The sequence below is a fragment of the Odontesthes bonariensis genome, chromosome 18 (genome assembly GCF_027942865.1).
Source record: "Odontesthes bonariensis isolate fOdoBon6 chromosome 18, fOdoBon6.hap1, whole genome shotgun sequence".
NCBI lineage: Eukaryota > Metazoa > Chordata > Actinopteri > Atheriniformes > Atherinopsidae > Odontesthes > Odontesthes bonariensis.
Window position 1 is genome coordinate 3,742,888 of NC_134523.1, and position 13,200 is coordinate 3,756,087.

The 13,200-nt window shown below is 42.6% G+C and overlaps 1 protein-coding gene across 4 annotated transcripts in view; it reads right to left on the minus strand.

The window, feature by feature from the left end:
- Positions 1-13,200, minus strand: part of khdrbs3 (KH domain containing, RNA binding, signal transduction associated 3) — a 133,074-nt gene that overhangs the window by 12,577 nt on the left and 107,297 nt on the right. For all 4 annotated transcript variants that reach the window (XR_012767184.1, XM_075449846.1, XM_075449845.1 and 1 more), the window contains one exon: positions 4,821-4,873. Coding sequence is in view for 3 of the 4 variants with exons in the window: in XM_075449846.1 (XP_075305961.1) it covers positions 4,821-4,873 (53 nt within the window). In the remaining variant the exon portion in view is untranslated. The remainder of the gene's footprint in view (positions 1-4,820; positions 4,874-13,200) is intronic.

Consider the following 13,200-nt stretch of genomic DNA (forward strand, 5'->3'; position numbering starts at 1 on the left):
CCTCGTTTTGGTGTTGACGAAGGTAGTCCGGCTAGTTGGCTGGGGCTAAACAAATAAAGCGTCTTGCTTCTCAAAACAATATGCGTTCAAAAGAGTAATACATTTGCATCACAAAATCGTTTTGCATGAAAAAGTCAGACCTCGCATCGCTTGGGGCTATTTTTGTCTCCCTTGATATCAATGCGTCCAATGTAAACTGTGCAGACCGAAGTGCAGAGCGAGCAGTCCCCTGCTTCTGAGCAGTAAACACCGTAACAGGTGCGGCTGTCGCTAGGTGGCTGGACGCATTGATATGAAGGGAGGCAAAAATAGCGCCAAGCGATGCGAGGTCTGACTTTTTCATGCAAAACGATTTTGTGATGCAAATGTATTACTCTTTATTACTCTGTATTACTCTAATACATTTGCATCACAAAATTGTTGTCCAGGAAAAAGTCAGACCTCACAATTGCTTGGCACTAGTTTCTCTACCTTCATATCACTGCATGCAGCCACCTGCCGACAGCCGCGCCTGTTACGGTGTTTACAGCTCGGAAGCAGGGGACTGCTCGCTCTGCACTTCGGTCTGCACAGTTTACACAGCAGGCAGTGATACGAAGGTAGAGAAAATAGCGCCAAGCGATTGTGAGGTCTGACTTTTTCTGGATGAACGATTTTGTGATGCAAATGTATTACTCTTTTGAACGCATATCGTTTTGAGAAGCAAAACGCTTTATTTTTGTGGCCCCAGACAACTAGCCGGACTACCTTCATCAACACCAAAACGAGGCTGGAACTCGGCTCACAGTACGCAGCGGGGGGTAGGAAAATGTTCATGAATAATATTGCTAGTATGGGATGTCATACAGCTTCATGTCAAAAGAGGCGAACTATCCCTTTAACCATATCAGCTACCTCTGCCGAGGTGATGGGTGAGTCTTTCCTCAAGTCCTCAGACTCTGCCTCCTCAATGGAGGACATGCTGGCTGGATTGAGAAGATCCTCAAAGTGCTTATTCTCAGTTCGGATCAGCAGTTCTCCATCCAGGCCAAGCGCAACCTGTCATGGTCCCTGCTTTCCCATTCTGAGTCACTGAATGGTTTGCCAGAGCATCCTTGAGGCCAACTGAAAGTCCTTCTCCACCAGCAGGTCCTTCGGTTACCACACCACAGGCACCAACAACCTTCAGGCCACAGCTCCTGGAAGCCGCATATCTGCAGTGAAGGTCCTGAACATGGTTCATTCAGATTCCATGTCCCTAGCCTCCCGCCGCAGATGAGAAAAAAATTCTACCGGAGGTGTGAGATGAAGATCTGGCGGACAGGGGCCTCCACCAGACATTCCCAGTTCACCCTCACTACCCATTTGGGTTTGCCGGGTCTATCTGGCAGTCTTCGCCACCAATGGATCCAACTCACCACCAGGTGGTCATCAGTTGACAGCTCCGCCCCTCTCTTCACCCGAGTGTCCAAGACATACAATCACATTTCTGATGGTACAACTACTAACTGGATCATTGACCCGGGGCCTAAAGTGGCCTGGGACCAGGGACACTTAAGGACACCTTAACCTCGAACATGGTGTTTGTAAGAGGCAATCCTTGACGAGCACAGAAGTCTTGAAGACTTCATCAAGTCCCCCTGGAGAACTGTCCAGGATCCCACCCAGAGACTTCGGGTAAAAAGGCCAGGTAATCCGAGCTTCTGTTTGGTGCATATGCACAACATTTTCCCACCTGAGACCTTCTTGCTCACGAGGGAGAACTCCAACGCGCTCAGGTGCCATACTCTCTGGGCAGTATGAGAGAGTCCAGCCCCTCTCCAGGAGTTTGGTTCCAGAGCCCACGCTGTTTGTGGAGATGAGCCCAGCTATATCTTGTTGCTACTGCTCTACCTCACAAAGCAGCTGAGGCAGCTGATGTTCCGCACGCCGAGAGCCCTTCTGCAACGCCAGGAGTCGGCAAGCCCAGACCCCCGCATTTACCTACCGCCCAGCTCACATGCGTTCAACCGGGAAATTCCTCCTCGCAAGTGTTGAGCCAACTTGAAGGTGGCTTCATCTTGCTTATTCAAGCCTCCCCTACACCGCTCCATTGAGGTCTTAGTCTGACCCCTCCCTTGAGACCACTTTTCTTTGGGAGACCCTGCATCCCTGACACAGCTGTCAGAGTCATAGGGATACTCAAACCCCCTCCACCATGTTATAGTAAAGGTATAAATTGTGATACTGGCCTTGATGGATGATGCTCTGTCCAACTGGACATGTAGTTGTCATGACTAATGAGGATAAATTTGTATTATAAAAAGAAAACGAAAAATAAATATCTCGTAAATTTCAGTATTGATTGTGATTTTGATAAATACATTTGAAAAAAAATAAAGAAACCAAACAGCGGAGCACTTGGACAATGGGATTGCTAAGGCCAGTGCCCCAACTTGTAATTTGATATTTGAGTCATTCATTTCATATCTAAGTCATAAACACAACATAATTAATTTGTTTCAGTTCAGTTCAGTTTAGTTGTTTAGAACCATTCCATAAAAAAGTCATCTTTACAGGAAAAGGTCATTACAAGTCCAATTAGACACAGTCCAATACAATCCAATTATAATCCAGGTCAGTCCAATTAGTTGTAATCAAGTAACAACAATTATTATATTCTTCCTTTGCCCTCACTCCACCTTTGCACTTTCTTTTACTACATTTGGCTGTGTAGATTCTGCATAATTATGCTGACATGCACACGCATGACAGAAACATTTCTCCACTTCAGCTCCGCCTTGGCATCTGTTTACAGTCAGTCAGTTTATATCCTTTGTTTTTCTTTTCTTTTTGCATTCCTGCGCACTGAATAATACATTTCGATAATCCAATTTGAGGACTGAATTAGGCCGAAGAGGCAACATAGTATTTTCCTCTTTGCACCGACATTGTGATAATTTTAGCGAATTGAATTGCATGCACCAAAAACCATACTCTGAATAACTCAGGTTCACACAGAGGCCACACATACAACACGTTATAAAAAATGAATCAACCCTCTGCTGTAGAGCAGTAGCGGAGCACTGCTATCATACCAATGCACTCTGCAGCAGGTATGTCCTTGGCCCACTTCTTACTGGGTCTTGTCAAAAGCTGACAGTGGTTTGTTGAACATTGTCTCAGTTGTGTTAGTTTTATCTGAACTTTGCTGAAGCTGAAGCACTCTTTTCAGACACCATAAACTTCTTTCAAACTGAAGGGCAAGCATCTAAAATGCCCCATTCAGAAAGCACTTTTGTTTAGCAGATTGACAGACATTACTAAGATATGTGGAAACAATGTCACAGGGAGAAAATCACATGGTCCAGTGAGACGTTAGCTGATCAATTTCAACTGCAGCGAGATAGAAAGAAATGCAACAAAAAGCATCTTTGCAGACTGAATTTTAGTCTATTAAGAAGCTTTTGAATGAATTGTTCTCTTTAATGTCTTTATACTATAAGTAATCTTTTATTTCTAACTATGTTTTTTTTCTATGTTTGTTTGACTAAACATTTGTACCAGAAACTTCTAGTGGATATTTTTATGGAATACACTTGGTTTTCAGCCTTTTTTTTAAGTCATTACATCCTAAAAATCAACTGGAAAGCTGTTTGCTCTTAGCAAACATGTGAGCACCATGTGGCTGTGGAGCAGCAGCTCTGATGTTCTGCCTGTGTCAGTGTTTCGCTACTGGTCATCCGCATTTAGAAAGCATTCTTATCTCTATTTTTAAATCTTTGGTTGTGTTTTAGAATCACTCTTCTGATGTCCACGTGTGCGTTAACCCTTATTCGGTTTATTTTCTAGTTTTCTGTTTTGTTCGTCTTGTTTTCAGCTCTCCCTGCACACCTGTTCTCCATTAGACAGCCATCACACCTGCCTGTTGTTAGTTATCAACTCCCTCAGTATAAACACTACTGGTTTTCCTTAATTCGGTGCCAGGTCCTTGTCTTCACCATCTCGATTTGTCATCAGTCTGTATTCTGCTTGTGAGCCTGCATTTGGATTCTCCACCTCTGCACTTCATGACACACACACACGTATTATTGATGAAAAATAGAAGTTACGTACAGCAAAATATGACTGAAGAGCAAAAACAGTTAAACTGTTCGAAGTTGCTGGTCGGGATCAGCTAGATTTTGGTTCTGAATTCCAGATGTATTTTCAGCTGGGGTTTTCTTAGGGGAAAAGGATGTTTATACGGTTCAGTTTTAATTAGGCCAGTCACTAATAATTAAATCGTAATGTGTGTAATCTTATATATATGTGTGTGCGTGTTTCCGTATTTATTTTCAATATATGTCTGTTAGTCTATATCAAGGTTAGTTGAATTATTAAAACCAAAAACTAACATGGACAATTATATAGTTAATAGTTGTTTTTTGTATGCAAATAATCGTCTATTGAAATTGAATGACATTTCCCATATGGCTACAGGAATTGCTGCTGCAGCTTTTGATACCTTGTAAAAGTTTTCCCAATGATTTCTAGAAAAAATATCAAAATAATGCGAGATAATTCAGATATGGTGTAAACATATGACAAGATTGCAATTTTGAGTTTCCCTTCCTGGAGGTTTGGCAAGACTTAAACTCCACTCTCTTTGTAATTATTCTATATTTAAATGGGCACTGCTTCCACCGACTAATCCGAATGAACTGAAGAGGTTCTCATTTGCGACAAATCACTTTTAAACATGCTCGTGCTGAATGTGTATAAAACGGCTCTCCGTTAGCGAGGTGCTATGCCAACTGAGATAAAGCAGAGCAGAGTCACTGACACTGTAAATACTGTAGGAAGATAGGTCTGCAACTCACCGTACGAGTCATACGATTCCCCACTGAGTCCGTATTCATAGTAGTCATCTGAGCTGTAAGCAAACAGAAGAACGGGGTGAATATCAGAGTTCATCAGGAGATGAGCTGCATATTCTTAATGTAAGAACATGTTTAAATTTCACTTGTTATGCAGACTGTCAAAATTACATTCATCACATCGTAATCATATCTAATTAATGCAGAGAAAATGTAGGAAGTTAGGTATCAGATTTGCATATTCTGTTGGCAACTCGTAAAAAAAAAAAAAAAAGGAAAAAATAACAAGAACCAGCTTTCAATCACTCAAAAGTTTGGACCCATTTGTGGCTCCGCAAGGCAATTTTCTCCTCCGTATTTCTGCACAAGCTTCCTGTTCCGTGTTGCTGCATGGAGATGTATGAGAGGTGGCAACATTAATGAAAAATAAAAAGATGTGGAGGCAAGTTGCATGGCGGTTCATTTCTGGCTTGTTTATTTATTTATTTTTTTGTTTGCAGTCACCGGTGAGATGCTGACAGAACAATCCTGCGTCAGTATCACTCAGTAACAGCGCTATCATTCAAGAGAGGCAATTCATCATAAGGCTGCCACTGAGCCGACACCAGCCATCACAGCTGGGTCCTCTCCGCCTGCCTGTCAGTCAGACTGTCAGCCACAGCGGCACCTCTCTGCTCTTCAGATTAGAGAGCTGAAAGCACCATCCAAAACCCCCAAACACCACGTCACCGCCGCCTGACTGCTGAGGGCAAAGAGGTGACAGCTATGACACTGGAAAAGCAACAAATTATATTTTACCCTTGTTAAGTTGCTTTTTTGCGCTGTAATCCTAAAAAGCCGACCTAAGATCCCAAAGGTTGAAACGCTCCGCTCCTTCATTAAATCACACCACGGTTTGCAGCTTGGCAGGGAATCGTTTTCTGCTGTTAAATCTGTTTTCAGTGATAAGTGTCTGTTTCACCAAAAATTAAAAAAAACAGAAACATTGGGAAACGGGTTGTTCTTAATCATCATCAGTCTTTTTTTTACTTTGTATATTCCAACACATTCATAAAAAGGTGAAGATACCATCTCTTACACAAAGCCCCGTTTCTCCCTTTCCCAGAGGAACACATCATACCATATAACTTCATGTGCCATTTAATATTTTCCATTCATTTTTTTTAGATTAATTTAGTCCTTCTAAAGCATATGGACAAACTAGGATTGATAGGCTTGCTGTGCAAATTTTATCAAATGATGCAGCTCAAGCAGTTAACTGGTTTGTGGTAGCTAAACCGTTATCTAGGTAACTTTCTGGCTTTGCTAGCACTCTGGATCGCCAGTGGCAAATGGATGGAAATACACAATATGATGTAAATTAAATCTTTGCTATCAAGCAATAAAGCATTTTTTTGTGAAAGTAAAATCCAGCGATACCCATTTCAGGAGAATAAGTGTTCATATGCTAAACAATACGCTACTGCTAATGAAATTGGGAGAAATGAGAAATTATTGAGGGTCAAACAGCTTCAGACATCCCAAGTCTCCCGGAAGTTCCGGGAGTCTCCCTGATACTGATAGTTAATCACGGATGCCCGCGAGTCGGATAAAATATCCCGGATTTTAGACTATGCGAGGGAGTGTTTTTTTATTTTTTTCAATGCGAGTGAGAGCGTGCAGGCAATAAAATAACTCGTGCACCATGCACGTTTTGACTGCGCAGGCACGAGAGAGAGGGGTGTGAAACCTGTGCGTATCTGTCCAAAGCGGTGCTCTGTTCAACGAGCGTTCAGGGCGACTGCTTGTCAGAGGGCGCGCTGATTGGTTTAGTCAGCAAAATAAGCCAATAACGTTCGGTGTGGGATGGCTTCGATTTACTCTCTGACAGTCACCTAAGTTACCACTCAAAACTGTGCATCCTGCCAAATGGCAGAGGGTGAATCCTCGAGTAAAAAACTAAAATATAAGACTCATTTTACAGCAGAATATACTAAAGTGTATCCATGTCTAGAGAAGGTGAAGAATGATGACAGCGTGGCGAGGTGCACTGTATGCAGCAGTGACTTCAGTATTGCCCACAGCGGACTTAATGACTGTAAAACATGTGGAGGTAGGCTGAACGCGCCATCATCTGCATTTTATTTCTGTTGGTTAAATGCTGTTATAAAATAAAGCAAAACATATCAAAGACTTATTTAAAGTATCAATACACATTTAGTTACTAAATTGTGTAGGCCTATATCTAACTAGCTATATCCAGCCTGTCTGAGCCTTTTAAAAAATCCCCAATTTAATATGTTGATAAATAAGCAAAATTAGAGACACCCAAAATTAAATAGGCGGCATTTAGCATGCATTTTAGTCATGTTAATACAATCATTTTGTATCCTTTTATTCCTTTTTTTTTATTTCTGATTTTCACGAGGGATAAACAGACATGACCAGCTGAGGACAGGGTATCAGTTTAAGCTCACTGAGCGCACTTCAGTAGCTCACTGAGACAGGAGATGGCTCCCTGAAGAGGCCTGCGACTTAAATTAGGCTTAGCATGAATTTTACAGCAGTGCATAACTCAACTACAAACAATGCCAAGCCAGCAGAGGCAAACAAGGCTGCTCTCCTGGGCCTGTCTAGCCTGAAGAAGCGAGACCAGCTGCTGTGGTTTCCAGTCGGCCCTCACGGCGGAGGTGCCACCGTGCATCTCCCATGCATGTCAAGTCACTGAAATATCCCTGACACCACTGAGAGGGAGACAGAGAAACATGTCACCACTGAATGCTTGTTTTGACTCATCATGTTGTGTACCCCGAGACAAAAACTGACAGATAATTAAACAATTAGATATGCTAAAATGCTCTGTATTCCAGATAAGTATAGTCTTTGAAATAAACATCAGCTTTCTTACTGACAGTAAATCAAGTTGTTACAATTCACAGGTGCCTGCACACAAACTGGGAAATGTTGGCTTTGTCTCTGTCATATTAAGTAATACACAACATCCAAATACAGTAACACAAACCAGGATGATACACCACCCTGCTAAAGCCTTCTAAAAGACTTATTTACATGTCTTTGGGAGCATTTCCTTTCCCCTGGAGCCCATATGGTACAGAATCTCAGAGGCTGGATTTATGAAGTTTCTATATTTATTTATTGTAGTGGAATGCACAAATGTTAGTGTTCTGCTGTGCTAAAAGCTGCCAGTGCAGATGTGCTCTTACCACAAAGATGAGTGCAACAGAAACTGTCATTTCTGGGGTGATATTTTGTCAAAAATTGTTGTGCAGCTTCTTGCGGTCGTTACTTTCTCCTCTCAATTACAGACTCGTGAGTTGCATCTTGAAGGTCAAGGATTCCTGTAACATTCTGACTGTGATTCTGACAGGCAACATTTTGGGCATATTCAAATTGAAGAATTCATTTAATTTGTTCGTGCTGTAATGTCAAAAAAACTCCTGTAAAGTTTTTCACTGTTGAACACTACACTCAAGATTACTTAAAACGGTAATATGGCTTTGATATTTGGCAATTCAAAATCTTTGTGAAATCAAACAGGATGTTTTTGTTGTTGTTGTTGTTGTTGTTGTTGTTGTCGTTGTTGGAGATACTTTGCTGTTTACATGACTTATATGCCAGCGTCTAAAATAAGTATCGCACTGAGGGACGGTATACTCATTTCTTTTTCAATAAAGCAGTAGCAGATGCTCATTGGTGACTTGTGTGTCCTCGGGCCACTTCAGTTGACCAATCACATCAAACTTTGCTCTTCGGCTTGAGGGTAGCCTGTCTAACTTCTGTTTTTATAGGAAATGTATATCCATCCAGAAGCAAATGGCCCTCTGCTAGGATTTGAGAGGAAGAGTGTCTGCTTTTCAAATATTTGGTAGACATGTTTGGTTGAGCGGTGAATAACACATTTCTGTGTGATGTGACACGCTTGGAACTGAGATTTATTCCGCTCAACTCCAGCTTTAAAGCAGCAACATGTAGGATTTACTGACATCTGGAGTGAGAGTCGCTGCCAGCACATCAACATAAATCATAAAAGCTGCAGTTTTTATAGTGTCATTTTAAAACTGCATGGGCTATACAAAATTGCTACATTGTCCAAGGTTGATGCTGCCATGAACTGATTAGGGTAGAAGGCGATTTAAACAAAAACTTTTGAAAACTTTCAGTGTCACATCCTCTTACGGTCTATACATTCATCATCAGGCAAGTCAAGAGAGCACAGCTGGCAGCTGAACACAGGCGTGAGAAGAGGAGCCTGTGGTTGATCTGAAGTGAGATATCACCCTGTCATAGGTGTGAAAGTGCTCTGACTTTCTAAATAGGTCAGCTTTTGATTTGACATTCATTAGCAGAAGTTGTCCGTTGCTTTGTGCCTTCCACGAACTTCAGTGGCCGGGAGAGAAAAACACAAATCACCGAGATGAGGCAAACATAACACCCATTAGGTATGTGTGTCTCGTCTGATTCCAGGCCTACATTTCCACAGGTAGAGGCCCTGGCTCTCTAATTCATCTGTCATCGCTGTAAATGCTCCATCTTAAGCACTGATGTTGCAGTTCCAGGGCACCACGAAACAGATGGCAGTGTTAAATCTGAATGATGTAGTACACGTCCCTCGTGGACTTTGTTTTCTTACATCGCCATTACTCTTCCGGTCCTCTGTGATAAATTTGAAGAAACCTAGCAGGACATTACAGGAGGCTGCAGAGATAATGCGGCGCTGGTCCGGTGTGGAGAGAAAGCACTTTTCTTCCGTTAGCCTACTTCCTGCTCCGTACATACTGCGCACCGATCTCGCCTGTGCATTGCAAAGCAAAGAATAGTTCCTGGAAGCTTCTTGTGTAATCATGCTTTTCATTCATTCTTAGCACAAGGTTGAAAAGTAAAATGGTGATGAAAAATGCCCTTCATTGAATGCTCTGATTATACGGCCTCTGTGATTTCATCCACAGATAACATTACAATGAAGACAGATGAGGAAAAGAAGGCAATTTTTTTCCCTCCCCCCAACAATTTTGTATGAAATGAGGCACATGTAATTTCAAATGAAAACCTTCGTTATGGATACACTTCTGATTGCTCAGTGTGGTGGCTGATTGCAAAGCTAACTCCACCGCTGACCCCCTGCTGGAGAGACACAAAGAGGGACAAAATGGCCCATAGCAAAGATTCAAATTTTCAAATAAATGTTCTTTCTGGTTTTCTGTGGATCATTTATGTAACGAAATTTCTCAAGAAAACACTGCCTCCCCAAGTAAAGTCAGGATACCGTATTCTGTCAAATCTATTATCAGGAGATTTGTTTTGGTTGCTGCATTGTCACTCTCTGGCATCTGTGTGATGCAATGTTATTAAATTTAAATTTGTGATTTTCTTTTCTTTTTTTTTCTCGAGACACAGTGAGCTCTGTAAATGCCGCCCTCCTCCCCCTAACGTGGCCCAATTCCCGCCACAGCGCCCATCACTCATCTTGACAAGCCGTCTACCTTGAAAACAGCATCGAGGTGCCCGGCGTCTGTGAAGCCACCGCAGGGGTTTCAGAAGCAGACAGCTAACACGGCCTACAGACACACCAATATTACGGCTTTACAAACCGTCTGCCAAAGGGTCCTGACGCAATAAGCGGCCCTAACGGTAGCAGTGCTGAGAAAGGCTGAGTGATCAAACACTTTGTGTCACCTCATGCAGTGGAAAACACTGTAAGGATTATAGCCGAGTGACGGCTGACATGCATGCGAGTTCTGCGTCTGTGTGAGAGGACAATTTTCTAAGCTGGACTTTGTCAGCCAAAGGTCCCCTGGTGTAACATGAAAAGAGAAGGAGGGAAAAATAAGGAGAAATGGCACTAACTGGGCTCAGGTCAAACCAAGGTCTCTATGACACTAAGGGATACGCCTATCAAACGTGCTTATTTACATCAAAGGGACAGGTAGATATACAGCTGATGTGTCGGAGCGCTTTAGCAGAGAATCTTGGCAATTATTTTTGCCCTCGCAATCAGCACGATTGTAAGGACGGCAATGGTCGTTCCCGACTGAAGTATGCACAAAGTCCAACGTTGCAGTGACATGCATGCCTGGCCAGAACTATGAGTCAACACTCAGTGGGGTTACATGGCCCTGAAAGGATCAGATAATTGGCTAAATTACAATATGAGTTGGGCAGGGGTAATTCTCCTTGGATATATGGCGGTGAATGAATCGAATCAGAGGCACAAAGCATGTCATACTCCGATATGATAGGTGGCGCTGTACCCATTTCAACTATAGCTAATAGAGCCACTTCCGGTTGACCCGTTCAACAACAAAGTCAGGCATTCGAGAAAATGGCGAACGAAGAGCAAGATGAAGCTGCGTCCCTCTACATTTGGTCTGTGATGAGCTGCTTATTGCACAAACGCCATGCACAACGGTGCATTCTCCATCGCTGTGTTTTTCTTTCTGACGGCGACTACAACAGTAATGTCGTCTCTCCCGACTTTCGGTTCCCGACCCCGGGAAAAAAATCTCGAGCATGCGCAGAACGCAAAGTCCGATTCACCGCGTCTACAAGCAGGTTTAATTTGACTTTAAACCGAGTTATCTCGGGGTCTGAATCCGATCTAGAGTAACTCGATTCGACCCAGTTTCTTGTCAGATTAAGGTGTCTACATGAACTTAATAACTCAGTCTTATTGTAATTTAGCCAATTATCTGATCCTTTCAGTGCCATGTGACCCCACTGACTGACTGAGACAGGTGACCATTGAGATCTTGCTTCTGGTTAATCTGATACTCCTTGGATTTCTAGTGGCACAAAACAGTTCAACGCTTGTCGTATTCTGAGAAATCCACTACACTTACGGTACATTCATTCAGACTAGGCAATGGAGGAACACATCAGAGGGCAATGTGGGGTTCAGTATTTTCCCTAAGGATACTCAAACATGTCGTCTGGGGAAGTTGGGATCAGCCTTCCAGTTGAGGGACAAACATTTTTCTCAGTAATATATTCTATCACATTTTAGTCTAAAGCTGCCAAGAGGTTGAAAATTTGGTTTGAGCTTCTTTGGTTTTGCAATCCCTTTAGATCTCATCTGACTCCATCATCATGTCAAAATAAAGTGGGACTGTGTGAAGTCCTTATGAACAGTCGGTGTACCGTCTGCATTTGGCAGCATCAGAGTGTCCTCAGTTTAAATGAGGGAGGGGAGCTGATGAGCAAGGGAAGCCAGCGATGTCTCGAGATGATGAAAAGAGAAGAAAAATCGAAAACAAGTCCAAATAAATCTAATTTTGCATTGATTCACTTTGGAATCAGATGGTTTTCGATATTCACGATGTTTTCCCAAATGAAAAACACCCGTGTTGAATAAGTATTCAAATGAAAATGTGTGCTAAATATGTCTAGAACAGCGTGATTGACAGGCCGCCTGGCCGTGGTGTACCCTGCCTGTTGCTCGACAGCTGCTGGGAGAGCCTCCGAGATGACATCTCATTAAAAAACAAACAAAAGAAAAAAAAAGAGAAAAGCCAACAGGCTATTTGATGAGAGCAGATTTTTTTTGGGTTCATGAAACAATAAGTCAACGGGAAAAGGCCCAAAGTCAACAATAGGGGAGTCTGATAGAAAATCTATAAATCAGTTCCCCTCTGGTGTTTGTATACTGGGACAGGGACAGCAGTCCAGTTAAATGGAGCTATATAACTGGGGCTGGACTGAACTGTGTATGGAAATGCGCTGACTGATTTGTCCCCAGGATAATCCCAATTTTCATGAGGGTGATAGATGAGGTAACTATTTATGGCACTTCTTTACGTCCATAAATAAGCAGAAAAGCTCACCCGTGCTGGCCTCTCCAAATCCTACATATCGTATAATACTGTACAAAAGTCTCGAGCCACCCCTGATGTCCTTACATTTTGCTTCCATATAGCCAGGCTTTCTTTAAAGCTTTTAAAGTGGTCCTGAGCAATAGTTCTGCGTGCTTTTTGAAAGTCTTTTAAAGTTCTCTTTGGATATTGGCTGCTTTTTCAACTACACCTTTTTTCCTGGCAATATCTAAAGAAATGAGGAATGGTTTTCCACAGTGCTGCATATTCATTTTCTGAAGGTGCATGCAGAACAATACTATGTCAAGGGAGCTGCCCTGGTTAGACACCCTCAATATTTAGAGGACTTATCAGCAGCTTTGTTTGGGAGCTCTTGCAGATAACTGATTCTAAAGTGCGACACCATGAAACCTAGAAATCCTTCCATTCGTCTCCGGTTTCCCCCATGCCCACCTCCTGTGCTAAGATTTACTGATGCTCCTCGGGGATGCACGCTCTCTTTTCAAATACTGACACAGCTATCCTTGTGCCTGCGGGCCTCCAGCCGATGGTGTCGTGCACCAAAGCAAGGTGTGAGG